Genomic DNA, 21,116 nt, shown 5'->3' with positions numbered 1-21,116 from the left:
AAAGGCCTTCAATGATCTGGATGCAGGATCAGATACATTCAGGTCTTGATCAAGACACAAGAGATCCTTTAATCGACGAATAATGAAGGAGTAATGAGGATTTGTTTAGTGGCTATCTGATATTTTTATGTGTCAATAAAGCTAGTGTCACAGCAATAAGGGTCAGAGAATAACCGGCTCCTTATTGGCTTTTCTTGAGGTGCTGTCAATCTTCTAACTGAATCTTAAATACCAAAGATCGAAGCTTACTAATTGCCATATTGTTTAAAACTTACAACAACTTTTAAAAAGGTCTTCAGATAGGGTGACCAGATTTGAGGTGGCGAAAAAGAGGACACTTGCGATTGTTGGGGGGTGGGGGGAAGCGCCAGTCAATTTTTAATGGTCCCAACAGTGAAAACCGGGCGTTTTCATGAATTTATAAAACCCCCCCGGACGCTCCGGACAGGACGTAAAAAGAGGACGTTTGGTCACCCTACTTCAGAGTCATTGCATGTTAGAATTTCCGAGTCCTTGACGACAGATAGGCCTGCTTTTTTTCTCCTGTGTTGGGTCTATTTACACTTATCAACCCAGTTTCATCTCCATCTTTTCACCTGACATTAAGTATAACTCTGAAGGCATGTCAGCTGGTTAGCTTAGCTTAAAGTTAGCATGAAGACTGTAAAAATCCAGCTAATAAAACAAGTCTAGTCTTCATGCTAAGCTAAGCTAGCCACCAGCTTGTGGTAGCTTCACATCTAACGGACAGAGAATGGCTTTTTTCTTTCCCTCAGCAAGATGGCACTTATATCACCAACTGCTGAATGGCTTCTTTATTTAGTTTGTCTATGGTCTGTCTGCTTCATTTTACTGTGTTTTTTATCTCGACAACACCACTTTGGATGCACTAACCTTTAGCCATTCTTGGTGAGAATTGTTAGGCCTTTGCTATTAGACGGTCCAGTGATTAAAAACATGTATACAGATTTAATTAAGAGTCAGAAACACCTTTATTGAGCAGGGTGTGAGCCCCTGTGTGCTGCTGCTTCACAGTTTGTCATGTGTGTGAAGAGATTACATGACACCCTCTTCACCCTGAATCTAATTTTGGTTTGAAAAGTCATTTTATTCCTCAATTTCTCCGGGTCATATTTCCTGTTATCTACTCTTTAAAGAGGTCAACAGATTGGAAGTCTTACTAACATTAATCTATGAACAGACTTGGTGCTAAAGGTTTTACGATACTTGAACTTCTGTTGCATGATTGTACAAAAAAAATACTTTTCTCGTTTCTGAGTTTGTCCAACAGGATTGGGGTTTTTCAATAGCCTACTCATACATCTCCTGAATTAGCTTCTGCAGATGCCTCAGAGTACAGGGAAGCTGCAGAGCTCAGGCTTTAGCGCTGGATCCTGCAGGGGTGGGGGATGGTCTTTGCACCAGCGCCCTGCAGCAGAGCTTCCATGGGCTGCAGACTCAGGAAGAGGAAGAGATGCAGACGATAAAGTTCCTCGTTTGAAGTGGTTCAGACATAAAGACATCTTCCTCACTCCTGCACACACACTCCCCTCGCTGTGTGAAGAGAGGCTGTTTCATGATCCCCTCAGGTTAACTGTCTGTGTCAGAGTTGAGGGTGCAATCCTTCTCCTTCCCAGAGAGTCTTTGTTCCTCAGACTGAGGTCAGGTGCTCAGCAGGAGGTCTCCCTGTCCGGAGCCCCACTCCACAAAATCCATCTCCCCGCTGGAGTGAGGCGGGCTGTCCGGAGCGATGCCCCGCCGCTCCCCGAACACCTTCTCCTGCAGCTCGATGATGTCGTTGCGGATGTCGGCCATCATCAGCAGGAGGAAGTCGAAGGAGCCGGGGGGGCCCTGGGGACGGAGGAGGGGGTATCAGTGATCTGGGTTCCCTTTTTAAGAGGTGTGAGGCCTAAGAATACGGGTGCAAACTTATGCAACCCCCCCCAAAAAAACACAACGGAAAGTAGGATCATTTTGAATAATATGGTCCTTTGGTTTCCGTCGTGTTTTTCCGGCTTCTTGCAGAGTTTTGAATTTGCAGTTTCAAGATGCATGCATGAATAAGAGCAACATGTGCATAAAGGAGGCAGGCTATACGACTTGGAGCACGCACCTGTAGCTTTAAAATGTGAACTAACTACGAGTTTTAACTTACTGGTGGACCTCTGGGACCCGGAGCTCCTCGGTCCCCCTGTAGAGGACACACAGCTAATATTAAAACACGTTCAACATCCTGATATAAAAGAGCTATAAGCGCCAATTAGATAAGGATTACTTAGCAGATGTAGACACTACATGCATGCACAGACACAAAAGACAGGAGCAGGAATGAGTCAAATAAAGATGTGTGATAGTGACCTTGAGTCCGTCTCTTCCGGTCGCCCCAGTGGAGCCCTGTGTGTACGATCAGACACATGTGTTAGGAAGTCTGTCAAGCTGATAAGACATTGGTTAGGAAGACCTGTGCACACACTTTTTAAAATGTCTAAAGATATCTTGTTCAGCGCTACGTCAGCCTGGCACGTCTGGTTCAAAAAATGAAGATGCAACAGCCAAAATGACAAACTCGAAAACTCTGAATAAAGGCGGACTGGACCATCCCATGTGACCTCCCAGTGGTTTGTTTATGCAACACCAGTGGCATCAAACCCATACTCATGTTTCCTTATCATCCAACACACTGAGGGTGAGACCTGCAGGTTTCAGACGCTGCTTCGAGACCCTAAAGTAGAGTCAACAATCTGAACCCCAGACGTGATCCCCCCTACATTATAGATCTGTTTCCTGGTCTTACCACGGGCCCCCTGCGACCCCTCTTCATGTGCTTCAGGTCCGGCTCTGGACCCATGGGGCCCATGTCCCCCCGTGGACCTCGGATTCCCGGCAGGCCCCTGTCCCCGGGGTCCCCTCTCTTCCCCGGCTCCCCTGGGTGTCCTGTGAGGACGGAGCAGCTTTTTAAAACAGGATATTCCTGACCCTGACATCCAGAACATCACAGAACATATGGGATGATGTACTCAGGAGAGTCTCTTTCTAAAGGTTCCTCTTCATAAAGGTTTCTCTACTACTGACTGCATTAATCACAAGCTCCTCCTGTGCAGAGATCTGGAGCCTCTCAGGGACATCTACTGTACCTGGGACCCCTGGAGCTCCTGGAGGGCCGGGGAGACCTGAGAGGCAGGGGCTGTCCGGACTCTTTCCTGCCCTCAGAGACCGTTTGTCACTGCTGTTAGGAACCTGCCAGCACAGAGAGGAGTACTGAGGGAGGGAGGGACGGAGGGAGGGAGGGAGGGATGGATGGATGGATGGATGGATGGATGGGTGGGTGGATGGATGGGTGTGTGGGTCTGTGGGTGGATGGATGGATGGATGGATGGATGGATGGATGGATGGATGGATGGATGGATGGATGGATGGATGGATGGGTGGATGGATGGATGGTTCAGTTTGAGGGGGTCTCTGATGTTACCTGGTTGGGGGACTGAGCGTTCCCCAGCCTCAGCTTCAGCTGCAGCAGACTGCTCTTCATGTTCAGGAAGTCCTGACAGGTGAAGGAGCAGCTGCCGGCGCTCATCAGGGTGTCCGACTTCCCCGAGGAGCTCACTGCCGGACAGACCGCTCATCAAAAATACGGCTTTTCTAGCACACGCTTCCACGAGTTCACCGAAACATGAAATCAGATCTACATCGCACTTTTCAGACACAACTCAAAGTGCTTCACACACATATAGACTCACCTGTCACAGCATGCTGAACACAGTATTTTGTATCAAGAAAAAGTCTTAAAACGTAACTTGTGATAAATGAGGAGAAAAACAGAAGTTTAAATATTCTGTTCAGTGTCAGTTAGGTTTGGTTTGAGCAACATTTTAGTGTCAAAACGGTGAAATACTAGGATCCGTATGAGTGGCCCCCGTTCTATTTTCATCATGTCAGGTCTGTCTTTGTTTTCCCGTTTTATTTTAAGAAAGTGTTCACCCCCAGGGTCAGAGTCTGCTTTTAGAATTTAGAAGAACATGAACTCTCAGAACGTCCAACAACATCATGAAGACCCTGACCCAGAAAAACCCGGGTACGGTGGATATTCAGTTTATGTTAGGAAGGTTCCTAACGGAGCGAAATGACCCGGGAGCCCCTCAGTGGCCGCCATGATAAGAGCTGTTCTGATTCTCTAGATGAGAGGAAAGGAGCTCTGGACCTTCCTTTATCACCTCCTTTAGGAAGTACTGGACCTTCCTTTATCACCTCTTTAGGAAACACTGGACCTTCCTTTATAGCCTCCTTTAGGAAACACTGGACCTTCCTTTATCACCTCCTTTAGGAAACACTGGACCTTCCTCTATCACCTCCTTTAGGAAACACTGGACCTTCCTCTATCACCTCCTTTAGGAAACACTGGACCTTCCTTTAGGAGAGGAGAGGAGAACATGCTGTCCCACAATGCCTTGCGGCTGCAACATTTGCCGTGGCACATCATTTGTATCATGATAGTTACGGTGCTGATGAAGCAGTTTAAAACTTATACCGTAACTTTCCAAAGAGCTTTGTTCTGAACGTTCAGCTCTGGATTCATCACAAGGAGAAATATGAACGGTACTTTTACTGAAAGGATCCAATAGAGTCTCTGAGTCTGAGCTGTGTGGGGTTTCTGAAGCCTTTACTACATGTTGAACTGTGATATCCAAAGTGATAGGTGAAGGCATCACTAGTTTATTATAACACATTTGTATTTATTATAAATATGTCATATAATCATACCTATTGGATTCATGTGGGTTAATACGTGAGGACCTGGGGGGGGGGGGGGGGTATGCAGGGTATCTGTCTCTCTGCTGTCCTGGTTCATAAAGCAGAAACAGCACCATCAGAGAGCACGGTGCAGAGGAGAGGCTCTCAGTAGCTTTAGAGGAGCTGTAGTTCCCCACAGCAGACGCTCATTAAGGACGGCCTTCATCATCAATACGTGGATAGTGTCGCTCAGTCGGGTTCTCAAAGCAGCCTCTGTTCCTCAGTCCTGTTGAGTTCTCCTATCCACTGTTCCTTAACCCCGGGACCTTTCACACAGAGGTCAAGGAACAGCAGATAGATAGACCACAGGAGCTGAGCTTTGGACTATTCCACCGTACCCTAGGACTTAAATGCACCCCAGACTAATCACACAAACAAGACACAGGTGGGGAGGGAAGAGAAACACAGGGGCACCAGGTGAACACCATCAGGTAATCAAACTCAGAGACAGGAAGTGACAGCAGACGTAACACCTTTCAAAATAAAACAGGGAAAACTAAAACGGATCATAAGAGTCCAAGTTTGAAGTAGCACGAGTGTGTGAAAGTAAGTATCGTACAACGGACGCATAATAAATGACAGCCTGATGTAAAACACACTGACTCTGAGCATAGTTTATCCAAACACTCACGGTTGTGTACGGGGATGCAGGAGCGCTGGTCCGGTGCCAGGATGTAGTCGCTATGACAACGACACAGGAAGCTGCCCTCCGTGTTCACACACTCGTGGTCACACACACTGCTGTCCGGCTGCTCACACTCATCGATGTCTGCACAGGTGAAGGGAAGCAAAACAACAAATCAATGGGAAATCTCGAGGAATGTTTCCAGGTGGACTTTTTGATGCTGCGATTTTAAATTAGGATAAAGTCCTTTCTGTTTGAAGAACCTGCTTCAATGTATTTGACATTAAGACAAACTCCACCATCAGCTTTCCTAATGAACCTCAGTAAATTACAGAAATACACAAATTTATTCACATTTTTAATATTTTGTTATCATATTTCTCTCAACTTCCACTTTTTGTGTTACTTCTCTTAACTTTGTCTTACCTTTATATTCTGTAGATTGATATTAAGCTGTCTTTGGCTCTTTGCTTGCTGTAACAAATGTAAATGTCCCCTCTGTGGGACGAATAAAGGGATTCTGATTCTGATATTTCCTCTTTTATTGCACATTTCTTTATTTCTAATCTTTCTGAATATGTTTTACAATGTTCCACATTTGTGTTACTTAACTTGTGACCTGTTAATTTAAATATTGTTATTTTATTTAATCTTGTTTTTATATAAATATATATGTTTTCTCATTGTTCCTCATAGTTTATTCTAACTTCATTTGTTCAGACATTTGATCTTTTATTTTAGTTCTATATTTTTATTGCAATTTTTTTATCCTGACTTCTTTTGTTTATTTATCCTTTTAAAAATTATTTTAGTTCTATATTTTTGTTTATCTCAATATTTATTGTATTTTAATATAATGTGCAGTTTCCTCTGGTGAGGAACATGCATTGTGATTATGTGTTAGTGTTAGAGGGAAAGAGGAACCCCCTCGCAGTTACTAATAACACAGCTCAACCTGCAGAGAGTGTAAATATCAAACTGTTATCTGAGTCACACGGCGGACGGACCGAGGCAGTACGGAGATTTGTGGCTCCGGTGTCTCTCTCTGTCGAAGCGATACCCGGGGTAACACGTGCAGACCACCCGTCCGAAGTTATCAGTACACTGCTGCTCACAGGGCGACACCGCACACACATCCACACCTACACACACACACACACACACACACACACACACACACACACACACACACACACACACACACACACACACACACACACACACACACAGGGGGGAAAGAGTGGATTTATTGATGTCTAATCACCCAACGAGTCATCATTATGAATCACTCTGGTCTGTATTACTCCCTCCACAGAGGCCTGTTCAATTCAGATGTCATTTCCTGGCTGTTCGTCATGACTTTAGGACCCTTGGATATACTATCTTAAAAACCTGCACACAGGACGGAAAGCACTCCCTCGTTCCCTTATTTGCAACTCTCTGCTGAACCAAATGTGAACCTTTGTTATGGATCATAATGATTGTCCAGGGCCGGCCCGAGCCTTTAGGGAGCCCCAAGTAGCCTCGGGCCGGCCCTGTGATTGTCCCTGCAGGTAGCTGCATCGCATAAATGTCTTGCATTGCATTGTGGGATCAGGACGTTCACTACACCCGTGCACAGTTCAGTTTTACTGCAGTGGGAAAGCTTCACACTTAGTTTCACAAATGTGGACAGAGATGAATGAACACTGTGGAGATTCAATGCAATATGTATTATTCCGGCAGTGGCTCAGTCAGGAAGAAGGTGTGTTAAATAAGAATGAACCACACATGTATATATTGTATCTAACACATGCAGACGTAATATAGCCTCAACCTGGGACCAAAAAGGAGAAATAAATCAGTTATATTTTCAGAAAACTATTGATCACGTTTCACTAAATACATGTGTTGTTCTCTGATGGGGAACTCCCGCCCTCTAGTGGTTGAAACGAGTCACTGTTACTCTCTGCAGTCTATGGTTTCACTGCAGACACTAAATCAATTTGTCAGGACAGTTATAAGTGATCCTGCTCATGATTATGTAAGTCCACATTTTCACAATTACGGATCTTTTTTCAGCACATTTTGGCAGTTTCTCGTTTTTGCTGTTATTTTTCTATGTGTAAAAATCAGCCACAGTATGTTCATTATGAGGACTTCTCTGGAGGTCTGGGCTGAGGTTGGTCAGCCTGTTCTCGTCTACAAACTGCTGCTGTGGTGCAGAGCTGATGTTCAGTTTATGTGGGTCGGATGTGAGAGGATGGTGTGTTTGGTTTACCTACTTTCAGGGATGCACTGGCCCATCACAAACCTGAAGCCGTCACAGCATTTCCTCCTGAAGGAAACAGAAAGATCATCAGATGTTTGTGTTGGCATCACCGTTTGGACGTCAACAGGGCCAGGTGTTCAGCCCATCATAACTAAAGGCATCATTTGGGAAAATACGTTCACACAATACTCTCAGGTTTGTGCAATAAACTCAGAACAGCGGCTGGAAAAGTGGAATGAATTTTCCCCCAAAAATCCACCTTTAGGCTTTTCTAGCACCTCTTAATAAAGGGTGTTACCTTGCTTACAAAAACATAACGTAAAAAACAAAAATGACCCATCAATCAGACGGATATGCATTTAATTCTTGCCTGAAAAAATAAGCAGCAGAGAGACAGGAAGTTACTTGACTAACCTTTTAGAACAGAACACTTCAGACCTTTTATGTGGCTTTTAATTTGGGCTAAGTTCAGAAGTATCACTGTTCATGTTTGATTGTTTTATGGCTCCGATTTTGTTTGTTTATTTATCTTTAATTATGTTCCTCACTCTTTGGGCTGCATCTCGCATGAAAGGTGCTAAATAAATAAAGTGTATTATTATATTATTATTTAAAAGTTAAGATTTATAATGTCCTGTGCCCGAGGGATTTCAATTGTCCTAACTCTGTACACACAAAGGAACATCAGTTACACAGAAAAGCCCAAAACAAACCATAATACAGCCGATAGAACATGAATCTGTGTGTGAATGTGTAGATCTATGTAGTTGAGTTGAGCTGTTTTAAAATAGGTTGAGATAAAATAGGATAGGACTTTATTTATCCCCGAGGAAATTCTTGTGCCAGAGTTACACAGATACAACAAACACAGCACCATAAAATACAACTGTACACTAACAGCGCTGTAGAAAGAGCAGATTAAACTTAAAGAAACAGAGAAGGTCAGATAATGGAAGTACACATCTGTACAGTAGCAGTATTGAATAGTGCAAAAAGACGTAGTGGAAGAAAGTGTAAATGACTCTTTGTTTTATCCCATGGAGAAAATGAAGAAGCATGAGAGAAGGTAAAGACTTTGACATCTGTCACTTCCTAAAAATGTGGTTTGGTAATCACAAACTGCTCAATTAGTTCCGTATTACAACAGATTAACCAGCATCATGGCATGGATGTAAGATGTTATCAGGCCTCCGTGCATCAGTGCAGGTGTTAGCTGCACAATATTCTTTACACACGTCCTTTATTTTGCAGCCCAGCTGGAGCACAGAGAGCTGGAGTTTGTTTCAAAAAGAGATTGAGACACATGTGCGTATTGTTGTGAAGATGCGGTGTGTGGAACATTTAAACCAAAGCTTCAAAGCTGAATCTGCTGAAGATGAAGAGTCAGGCAGGGACTAAGTGTGTTGAGCAGAGAAGCAACAAACAGGCGTTGCTAAACATGGGGGGAACCTCTCTCAGAATCCAGGAGGTACGAGTGATGGAGAGACACAGGATGAATCACTGTCCATCAGAACTGCTGAGAGCTTAATGAAGTGGAGGAAAATGTGCAAATGCAACAAACTGCTGCTCTGATAAATGCTCCAAATCCCCTGCAACTGTGTAAGAGTGTAGACCTCAACAACCCTCCACATCGCAGGCTGGTCATGCATGCTCGTAGCTGAAACCCTCCCAAGAAAAAAGGGTTCAGCAAAGCAGAATGAGGCAGGGACGCTTATTAAAGAGGCCCCTTAGTCTAGTTAGCAGCTCCAGAGTCCTGTTCTGAACCTGGAAATGTTGAGGACCACAGCGTTTTGTGATATAAATGTAAAGTAGGAAACTGCTGGAAGCTAACCTGCATAGCAACTAGCACAGTTAGCACGAGCTGCATTAATTAGCATCTAATGTGGACAAAAGTAAAGAAATGGCTTGACCCATTTGGACAATTATGGAGTGGTGTTGAGGGTTATTGAGATGCTGAGTCCATTTCTGACATTTTCAGGATCAGAAATGGCAGATTTAACCAGGAAATGTCCATATGTGTACTCTTTTTGGGTCCATCTTGAAGATTTAGGGGACTCTTGATCATCTAGATTGGACAGATTGCCTGTTTTTGTAACGAAAAGTTGTCCACAGTTGAGGTTATAATGTATATGTTGTGCTCTCTATATCCAATGGTAGCAACACTACTCATGGTAGTCACAAATATGGCCTCTTTCTGGATAAAACTGACATTTCTGATACGTCAAATTCATTCGTCCCCGCCTATTGTTCATTGTGCTTCCTCTTAGGCACGATACATACATTAAATCAGTGTACTGTAGGACCCCACATTGGATAAAAATGGTGCTTCTACAGCAGCCAGTTCACAGGCATTAGACAGGCATCCAAAATAGAAAGTCTATATAAATCAATTATAAAAATGTACAATATAAAATATAAATACAGAATACTCCTTTATCATAAACCACACAACTAGATAAAGCAAAGGGAAGACATGCTATGTATTTCTTTGATTTGAAACACTGTGAGATTGCTTCTCCCTTCCAGATGTCTGCAGGCTTCTGGTCTGTTCGTTATTCCATATTACATATTATATTTAATATGAATATGTGTGAAGTAACGACTCCCATCAGGGTCTATGTTTCCCCACCAGTGATTGAACTCTGACCAGTTAACCCGCATTAAAAACTACGACTGGAACGGACTCCTCTCCAGCCTGCCTCTGTGATGGAGGCTGGAACAGGTCAGGAGACGCAGGATTTTTTATGACAGCGTTGCGCAATAAATATTGGGAAACAATTCTTCCCTCAAAAATTGATTTATGGTGTTTGGCAATGACACTCCAGCCATCCCGTAACAACCCTGCACATGTTACAGACATTACAGAGAGGAAACACACACACACACACACACACACACACACACACACACACACACACACACAACACACACACACACACACACACACACATACATACAAAGAAGAAAAAGTGTATAACTTCTGTCCTGAAGTCGGCGTGCTGTTCCTGTTCCTGCTCCTTCTCCTCGACCCCCTGAAGACAAACGCTTTGCTTTTACTCTCCTCCAGCCTCCATGCGGCGTAACCCTAAATCACTCTTGACCCCCCCTCCCCCCTCCCCCACTTTTGTTTCTCCTGAATGAATAATAAGCGATTAAGCAGCGAGGCCGGCCTGAACCCTGATGAGATCCAGATGAGGGCGGCTTTAATCTGCAGCCTGTAGCTCCAAGTGTTGAGAGGGACGGATAACGGAGCAGAGGTGGAGACAGCGGAGCGAGGGCTGAGATTTCACTCGTTCAGCCGATCAATCAGTCCATAAATCCATCAATCAGTCATCAGCTGATCTCACTCTAATGTGCTGCAGATGCCCACTGTCCTTAAAGCAACTCAAATGTTCATTTCAGGTCGATTTGGTTTGGATGTGGCACAAAAATCACAATTTCTGGAGACTGTCGACCTCTTTATTTGAGAGGATGAGCGCGCTTTCTGGTTATTATTTCACTGGTATCAACAATTTAGGACTGAATGCGTCATAAACTTTGCCCTCTAGACTTGTGCTGACTTTAGAAATGCAAAACCAAATCATTTTTCCTTTCGGAGGCACAGATAATCCCAGTGTCGGTGCAAATATGACTTATGCACGTTGAATAAGAATCAGAAACATCTATAGCCTTACATGATAGGTATTTTACCCGATGTAAACACACTGCATTACTCATGTCATGGCCGTCCAAATGTAAATCAGTCTCAGATGAGTGTTTGCAGTGAAGCTGATACCTGATGCTTGATTCAGTGCTTCTCAGAAACGGGATAAAAGTACATTTTGAAATGTGCTCCCTCATCTGAGCCATACTATCTGATGTCAGAGTCAAACTGATGCACAAGAAAGCATCTATTGGTGGAGTTTTGGTCGATCTGTGACTGCAAACAAGAATAAGAGTAAGGTTATTTTAGCTAGCGGAGAACTAGGAGGTGGAGTTTGAAGACTGCAGACCAATGATTGGTTGGAGATGATCCCCACAAATCCTGGCAGTGTTTTGAATGCATGGCTGCTGATAAAACATTGGGTTTTAAAGCTAATGTCAAGCCAGTTTCACACAGGTTACCAATGAGGATCAGCCAAGAAAAACCCACTGACACTGAGGAGGTTCGGTGGAAAATGACCCGCTGCCAACATGCAATTGGGAATTAGACTTGGCTCTCACCTCATGGTCTGTGCACATACTTTCACATAGGTCAAACATGTGAAAAAAGCCAAAACAGAGTGAGGGAAAGCTCCCACAAGAGCCTCACAGAGTAAAGAGGACAGATAAAGACATGAAAGCCGGAGACAGAACGGAGATATAGCTGCAAAGAAAACAACTCAGAGATCCAGAAAGCAGTGAAAGCACACACACTGATCTCCCTGTCAGTCAGTCAGTCAGTGCTCCCCTGGGTGTGTGTGTGTGTGTGTGTGTGTGTGTGTGTGTGTGTGTGTGTGTGTGTGTGTGTGTGTGTGTGTGTGTGTGATGGACAGGAGGTGGAGGCCGGAGCCAGAGGAGGGCGGAGGGAGAGCTGACCCGTGTGTTTTTGTTTGGGAAAGTGAAAGTATGTCAGTCAAACCCGGTCGACTTGACACGGCATTTCACTCACACACACACACACACACACACCATCACACACACTTGTGTTTTAAGACTCTTCTGCTGGGAATACAAGTGCAATTTCTTCATTAAGATCATTTATCCCAAGCTGGGGAATGTTTGTGTTGCAGCAGCATGAAACAATTCAAAGGCATAGCAAATAGTAGGGAATAAAAATAAGAAGTAAAGTGGCATTAGAGAAAAGATATCTATACAGCTGACTTTGAGGATAAATGATCTATTAACTGTCAGACCAGTAAACAAGTAATCACTATTGGTAACACTAGGTTATATAAATTGCAGTCATTTTATTACCAGGTTTGGTTCTTGGCTCGTGTGTTTGTTTGTCTGTCAGCAGGATTTCACAAAAACAACTGCCTGGTGTTTATGAAACTTGGCAGGAGGGTGCAGCATGAGCCAGGAGAGAAGAAAGTAAAGTTTGGAGTGACTCCGAATAATGAGGCAGAAACAATCCTCGTTTTTCACTTCAGTTAAATCACATTTTAATTGTGTTCTTTGGAGTTTCTCTTCCCTGCAGGTTTTAGTGCATGTAAATGGTCTGCAAGGGGTAAAATCCCAGTGATCCCTCCAGGGAGAGTTTCTCACCCTCCGGCCTGAAACGCCTCCATTGGACTCCTTTAACTTCCTGAACATTGTGACATCACGACATAACGATAGCTTCAACACATTGAACGTGATAGGCTAAGGGGCGGGACATCTACAGAGCTGGCCAGCGAACCAATCAGAGTAGACTCCTCATTATGACTTAGACCTCCAAAGTTGTAAAGCCATCCGAGCAGCATTGAATGCACCATTGGACTTTTTAGAATTGAAATGGACAAAAAAGTAACATTGGCACAACGTTTTGGCAAAATATCCTCACCCTTAATTCATAAAATATCGTTAACCTTACTTCCAAACCCCCAAAAACAGTCTAACTGTGTGGGTTCACATCTGCACATACAACGTGTGTGTGTGTGTGTGTGTGTGTGTGTGTGAGGGCCAGGATACCATCCAGTAATTGGGTACAGCCTTTAAATGTCCGTCAGGGTTTATTAGTGAGAGCGATCCCTGACATTATCCATCTCCCTCTCTCTCCCTGTCCTCTCGGTGCTCCCTCCTTCCCTCGCGCTACATGGAGCCTGTGATTTGAAACATGTCGATTTATACTCGTTGTTTCACGGAGCACCTCATTGGTTCACTAGTTGCTGACATAATCCCTGTCCGTCTCCCTCTCTTTTCAGACTGACATGTTGTTGGCCTCGAGTTGCCCTCTGTCTGAGAAACCAGATGAGGTGTCTGCCTCTTCCATCTTTATTTCTTTCAGAGGAACATTTTGCTGTTTTCTCCAGACTTGCAGAGGCCAAGAGGAACGCTCAAAGCCTTTAGCAGACAACAACTGGACTGTCTGTCTCATTTCTCCCTGCTGAGCTCAAAACAGCTTCAACGTGCATTAGTGCACGTTGAAGCTCCAACGTGCACTAATGCAGTCAAATAAGTTGTTGAACTACAGCACGGTCACATGACTTCACGTCTCCACCACTAAGCTAAAGGAGGCTAATGTTGGGCTATAAGGGAACTACAGCACGGTCACATGACTTCACGTCTCCACCGCTAAGCTAAAGGAGGCTAATGTTGGGCTATAAAGGAACTACAGCACGGTCACATGACTTCACGTCTCCACCGCTAAGCTAAAGGAGGCTAATGTTGGGCTATAAAGGAACTACAGCACGGTCACATGACTTCACGTCTCCACCGCTAAGCTAAAGGAGGCTAACGTTGGGCTATAAAGGAACTACAGCACGGTCACATGACTTCACGTCACCACCGCTAAGCTAAAGGAGGCTAATGTTGGGCTATAAGGGAACTACAGCACGGTCACATGACTTCACGTCTCCACCGCTAAGCTAAAGGAGGCTAATGTTGGGCTATAAGGGAACTACAGCACGGTCACATGACTTCACGTCACCACCGCTAAGCTAAAGGAGGCTAATGTTGGGCTATAAGGGAACTACAGCACGGTCACATGACTTCACGTCTCCACCGCTAAGCTAAAGGAGGCTAATGTTGGGCTATAAAGGAACTACAGCACGGTCACATGACTTCACGTCTCCACCGCTAAGCTAAAGGAGGCTAATGTTGGGCTATAAAGGAACTACAGCACGGTCACATGACTTCACGTCTCCACCGCTAAGCTAAAGGAGGCTAATGTTGGGCATAGGCCTGCATAAGAACAAAAGAATGAATAAATTAAACAAACAAATAAACTTATGGTTTCTTCCCTCTCCCTCCTTTCCCAAATCCTCTTTTGGATGGAGGTGGCACTCTGGGGACCTCCTGTTGAGAGGACTTCTGGCCCTGGATGAATCTCACGTCTGACAGCTTGGCCTGTAGTGCACATTATACTGTGCTATGGATATAAATAATGGATAATTGCAAACATTAAAAGTGTGTTGGGCTGTATATGTCATTAGCATTATAGTTTTTTGAGTCAACCTTGAGAAAGGCCAGATATATGTTGCAAATACTTGGTGCTATTCCCAGTTTTTGGGGAATTTGCCGGTCAGTTTGAAGTAGTTATCTTATGCTGGAAGTTGCATGAACTCACAATCAGCCCTCCTGAAGACACGCTCCCATGATGGACCAGTCCTTCTTGTTTTTGTGATTTATCGCACTTTGAATACACCAACTGTCAAAAACAGCAGCCAGCATTTACAGTCCAATATATCCACAGTGACAGGGTTTCAAGAAAAGCCAACAAGAGGCCGTCCAAATCCTTTCCAAACAATTCTACCATGCATGTTTGTTCTCAGCTGTGGCAACGTCTAGTACATTTAATGCAACCAGAAGAAGCGATACTGCAAGACGACCTTTAAAAGGTTGACTAAATATCACCTGGAAGCATTAACCACAAATAAACAGAAACACTTCAAAACATACAGTATTTAGTTCTCATTTTGGTGAGAATCCATTTAAAACGGCTGGTTTGTTGTTGTGTGCCAATGTGCAACTGCCAAATTAGGTTTGCCTACATGGAACTTTTACGTCCTTGTGTTTCCTGTTTTATTTTGAAAGTTTTCCACTTCCTGTGTCTGTCTTTAATTCCTGTTTTCCCGCCTGTGTGATTCTCTGATACTGTATACCTGTAGCATTTAGTTAGTTAGTTGTTAGTCTTTGTCAGATCCATGTTTGTCTCGTGCTGTCCCTGTCCTGCCTGGACTTGCAGTTATTATAGGTGTGGTAGAAACTTCTGAAGCAATGGAGACGAAACTCAGAGAGACACTGGAGAGCAGGAACTTGATGGCAAAACACTGTTGGGTTTATTCTGAGTTACGGCCGGAGAATTGACAAGACATTTACTGAAGACACGAGTTGCCACAGCGGTTGTCAAACCAATTCTGAAGATCTCAGGGATAGGAAGAGGTTTTAACTTGTTCTGAATGGGTAATCAACATTCTCAGAGCAGCAGACTAAACAAGCTAGGACAATACGTCTAACTAAAACTGTCATCTAGGTCACAAATAAGGTGTTTACCTGAGCATCTGTGTCCAGATAAACTGGAGCTAGCTGTGCCTAAACAATAAAGCCAATCCTAGGTCAGCGTGAGCTTGTACCCACTGTGGGAACAAGGCTTCGGAAGCCCAGGCTGCCCCTCCTTAATGGAGACAACAGCACCTGCAGGGCCGTTAGCCTATGCCAGAGGGACAGAGGGAGGACACCACTGGCTAACTTGAAAACAAGCACTACACAAGCTGCTGTGAGGAGACCAATGGTCATGTGTGTGAAGAGGTCACAGGCCTGAGAGAAAGGTTACAAGCTTACACAAAAATATTCCCTAACAATAGGTATTGCAATCAGAGTTTTTCCGTGTCCTGCATGCATCTGGGTCCACCCTGTTCCCCTTCTTCGTGGGTGACTAGGTCCTTAGTTCATACAGTGTTTGGCTTCCATATTTCTCCCTGCAGCCCCTGTTTCGGTGATGCCTGACCCACGGCTACTTGCAGCTGGGGTTGCAGTCAGGTCTATGCACGACCTGCGTCTGCTCCTTCAGTTGCTGCCAAAATCAGCACGGCAGCACTGGACGAAACCCCGAGACAGGATCCAGAGTCGTGCCTGGACCCGGATCACCTTACACTGAAGATTATGTACTTAAGCGAGGGGTCTCCTTCCCTGTTATGTTTTCCCATTGTGCATTTGCAGTCAGGAATGCATCACAAAGACAGCATATTCATTATAGCAGAGAAAACCGCCCCAGACAAGTCCTTTAGGGGTCCTTTAGGAGACGATGGATGATGTGACCCATAGACGATTCGAGTCCCACTTACATTACAGTGTCGTTCACTTAGCGTGTGGGTACTCCACTCTGCTCCTGTCCTTTCAATTCAATCCCTGCAGAAATGTGGGGCGATCTGAGCGGGAGGTTAGGGGAGAAAATGGGAGAGGAGGATATTGACAGCAGGAGGAGGAGGATGCTAGACGGGGATGAAGGTTGTTGTCAGTCTTGAGTTTCCCTCTTGGGACTCATAGAGGGAGGAACACAGGAAGTGGAGCTCAGTGGAGGTCAATGGCCTCTTGACACGCCAGGACAGGAGGTCGGCCATGTGTGTGTGTGTGTGTGTGTGTATGTGTGTGTGTACGTCGTGTCAGTTTGATGGATGCTCTTCACTGAAGTGGCTCATACGTGTTGCGATTACAGCATGCTGCATTCATCAACCGGGCTGTAACTGATGTATTTGCACGGTCGAAAGTATTTCAGAAACTTGGCGTGTCACGTTGTGTGTGACGGCGTGATGACGGATCATGCTGGAACACATTAGCATGATGAAACCAACAATAAAACACACTTTGGAAGGTGGCCGTGTCCTTTCTTTATATATATATAGTCTTATGGGAGTAACAATCGTTCATATATGACGCTGAGCGTTATTGTTTCTGTCGTTTTAATGCGGTCTCACTGGGAGAGAAAGAGTGTTTTACACCCCCAGTAAAACCACATTGATACTCCTTTATCATTCAGCCTAACTGAGGTACTTTCCCCTATTGGTATCAAAGCTTTACAGCGCCTCAAAAGTCCTCTCAGGATCTTGGATTTTTCTCCACAAATTAAACAAAACCAGCCGCCTTCCACCTGAAGGTGTGAAGGTGTTTTCCAGGCAGCTCTCTCAGTGTAGCGTATCATTGTGTGTGTGTGTGTGTGTGTGTGTGTGTGTGTGTGTGTGTGTGTGTGTGTGTATTCTTTTGAAACCGTTGTGAGTATACGCATGTGAAGGTGTGAGTGTGGCGATGTGAGCACCTCCTCTCCGTTTATTTTCTCTGCCAGCCCACTTCCAGGCTCCGGGCCTCCGGGGAAACATCAGAGCTGCAGGCGAACAGAGGAGGCTTTGACTAGGAGCGCAGGAGGTCTGCAGCACTTCCACCAGAACACACCGAGTGGGAACTCTTCCTCCCCTCCGCTACGCCTCACCTCTCCACACTCGCCTCATCTTCCCATCAGTTCTCCTGTCGTCCTCCCATCTCGACCCCCTCTGTAAAAACACCCTTTAACCTTTTCCTGCGCGCTCTAATTTCCCAACCTGTCATCGTTCAGACTGGTCTCCTGAAAATGGTTCTTCAATGATATTGACTTAGATTCAACATTGCATTTATGGACTTAATGTCATGGTGTTTTTTATCAAATAAAAACCACTGTCCTTTCTTGGATTTGGGGTGTCTGACTCCTCAAATTGAGAAATACAGATATGTGGCATCACTTCATATTTATTTATCATACGGTGGACGACAGGTGCCAACGCTCTTCCATGAGGAGAAACATGCTGCAGCTTCAGAGAGGACGCAGATATAGAAACACAAATCAGAACTCCTGCAGAAACATCTGCAGCAGCTCTTCAACACATGCAGCATCTAGAGAACATTCAGCAGAGGAGGCAGCTTTTACTAAAAGCTGCAGAAACCAAACGCTGCAAGAAGCTCCAACACAACGGAGACCAGGGGACACTAAAGAGAGACGCACACAGCTGGAGACCAGGGGACACTAAAGAGAGACGCACACAGCAGGAGACCAGGGGACACTAAAGAGAGACGCACACAGCTGGAGACCAGGGGACACTAAAGAGAGACACACACAGCTGGAGACCAGGGGACACTAAAGAGAGACGCACACAGCAGGAGACCAGGGGACACTAAAGAGAGACGCACACAGCTGGAAACGCACACAGCTGGAGACCAGGGGACACTAAAGAGAGATGCACACAGCTGGAGACCAGGGGACACTAAAGAGAGACGCACACAGCTGGAGACCAGGGGACACTAAAGAGAGATGCACACAGCTGGAGACCAGGGGACACTAAAGAGAGATGCACACAGCTGGAGACCAGGGGACACTAAAGAGAGACGCACACAGCTGGAGACCAGGGGACACTAAAGAGAGACGCACACAGCTGGAGACCAGGGGACACTAAAGAGAGATGCACACAGCTGGAGACCAGGGGACACTAAAGAGAGACGCACACAGCTGGAGACCAGGGGACACTAAAGAGAGACGCACACAGCTGGAGACCAGGGGACACTAAAGAGAGACGCACACAGCTGGAGACCAGGAGACATTAAAGAGAGACGCACACAGCTGGAGACCAGGGGACACTAAAGAGAGACGCACACAGCTGGAGACCAGGGGACACTAAAGAGAGACACACACAGCTGGAGACCAGGGGACACTAAAGAGAGACGCACACAGCTGGAGACCAGGGGACACTAAAGAGAGACGCACACAGCTGGAGACCAGGGGACACTAAAGAGAGACACACACAGCTGGGACCGGAGCGCTGGGTGCCGTTCAGGATCATAAATCTGGACAGGCCCACTTTTTGGGTTCTCCCCCTTACACTTTTATTGAACTCTGAATTTACGTTGATGAGGGTCAGCCTTCAATGATCTTTCGGAGAAAAACAAAATCTAATTAAATGGAAATTCTTGGCAATAAAAAGGTGAATTCCTTGAGTTCCTTTTGTGTGTCCCCGGGCGCTGCACGATAGCTGCCCACTGCTCCTAGTACTAGGATGGGTTAAATGCAGAGGACCAATTTCACTGTGTGTGCTCTGCTGTGTGTGTGTATGTGACAATAAAGAGGGTTTCATCCTCCGATTCTATCTCTATGTGTGTGTGTTGGTGTGAGACTAAACTGTATTCCCGTCTGTCCGTTGTTCCATGGAACCCTCAGAGGCCACAGAGTTCCCGATGATAGAGGATGATGCAGACTCTCACCGCCTCACTGAGACATTTTGTAAATTACCCTCCATTCTTTCATGTGTAATGCCTAACCACTGACCAGACTTCAAGGAAACATGGGCGAGTGATTCACTTTCACACGTCACGCCACATCTTTAAAGGACCTCATAAGTACTATGGTCTGGTTTGTAAAGAGACTGTTTACTGTTGCCTGATTTTCTCTTGTTGAAAGAAGGATTTCAGGCTCTCTATCCCTGCAGTAATGGGACCTCTCTGACCCTCTGAGCTGCTTTCTGTGACAAATGTGATCTGCAGGGATTTACGTGAACGCCTGGTGTCCTATTGCACCTGAATGCAACGTATCCTCATACAACAGTAGCAATTGTATTGAGTTATTTCACACGTCAATATCCACGCTTAACAAGGATGCAGTCTTTTGAGAATGAAACAGGAAACAATTTGGTTAGAATAAAGCAACACATCCTAAAATCCAAAGCTAAAACCCCTGCGTTCCTTGGTAGGTAAGATTGGTTAGCCGGCCAGCCAGGATTTCTTCACCAAAATGTCCCTTTTTCCTCAGAATTTCACTTGTTTACACAAAACTGAACTTTTACTTAATAATTGGAATTTTTTCAGAAATTTCACTTTTTTTTTAATTTCAGTTTTTTCTCAAAATTTCGTCCCTTTTCAGAATTTCACTTCCTTCCACACATTTGAACTTGTACTTAATAATTTCACTTTTCTCAGATGTTCTTATGTGAAATACATACAAAGCGATTTTGTGGGATACACACGTAACAGTTCATGACTTCTCTGGTATATCTACAACGTGTGTGAGAACAGCCTGTTTAAAGCAATGACACATTTGAGAACACGTGGGAAAGAAATGGAGAGAGATTCACACACAAGCTACGATACGTCTCAGACAAATACAAACATGTTTACCACGTAACATAAAAGGCAAATTGATTTCAAATAAGCATTACTGAAGAGGATTGGTCTTCCTGGTTGAATTCCTTGTCCTAATGCAAGGTCTTTTATCTATTAGTGTTGATTTGAAATGGCAGCTAAACACATTTCTTTCTGACAGATCTACAACAACTTCATTTGGCATATTATTTATGTACAGCTGTAATGTTTTAGGACAAAAGAACTTGGATTTTACCCACAAATGAAAAGGAATACCAGATGTGATTCCCTCCTGCTCGCATTGTAAATGGATCTTGGTAGCTTCAGGACCGATTGCAATATCCCAATTTACCAGTCCAGTGTGTTTTCATCAGCATGCATTGCATCATGTTTTGGGATTTCATATTGGCGTTAAAAAACAAGGGGATGAAACCCAGCTGTGGACGAGTCTCACGTCAGTCGTCAGGTGTGTGTGACGAGAGGGAAGCTGTCAAAAGTAACACTTACTTTTACCCTGATGATGATTTAAATGCCGATAAAATCCACTCGAGCTGAAGGAGGAAAACAGTGACCACAGTGGGATTGGTGCAAGATAATGGTGAGTGAGAGAGGGGCTTATAATTGAGGTCAAGTTAACGACAGATTCCTTATAACGATGTGTCTGCTTGAGCTCTGACGCCAGACAGCAAAGCGAAGTCA

The 21,116-nt window shown here is 44.7% G+C and overlaps 1 protein-coding gene across 1 annotated transcript in view; it reads right to left on the bottom strand.

Annotated features, from left to right (window-relative positions):
• Positions 1-873: 873 nt before the first annotated feature.
• Positions 874-21,116, bottom strand: part of LOC134863633 (collagen and calcium-binding EGF domain-containing protein 1-like) — a 40,306-nt gene continuing 20,063 nt past the window's right edge. The window contains exons 3-11 of the mRNA XM_063882260.1: positions 7,678-7,730; positions 6,421-6,555; positions 5,420-5,557; positions 3,470-3,603; positions 3,135-3,237; positions 2,795-2,934; positions 2,359-2,394; positions 2,156-2,191; positions 874-1,851 (exon numbers count right to left, since the gene is read on the bottom strand). Coding sequence (XP_063738330.1) covers positions 1,663-1,851; positions 2,156-2,191; positions 2,359-2,394; positions 2,795-2,934; positions 3,135-3,237; positions 3,470-3,603; positions 5,420-5,557; positions 6,421-6,555; positions 7,678-7,730 — 964 coding nt within the window. The 3' untranslated portion in view covers positions 874-1,662. The remainder of the gene's footprint in view (positions 1,852-2,155; positions 2,192-2,358; positions 2,395-2,794; positions 2,935-3,134; positions 3,238-3,469; positions 3,604-5,419; positions 5,558-6,420; positions 6,556-7,677; positions 7,731-21,116) is intronic.

The sequence above is a fragment of the Eleginops maclovinus genome, chromosome 4 (assembly GCF_036324505.1).
Source record: "Eleginops maclovinus isolate JMC-PN-2008 ecotype Puerto Natales chromosome 4, JC_Emac_rtc_rv5, whole genome shotgun sequence".
In the NCBI taxonomy this organism is placed as follows: domain Eukaryota; kingdom Metazoa; phylum Chordata; class Actinopteri; order Perciformes; family Eleginopidae; genus Eleginops; species Eleginops maclovinus.
The sequence above is the reverse complement of the archived record's forward strand: the minus strand, read 5'-3'. Positions and strand labels throughout refer to the sequence as shown.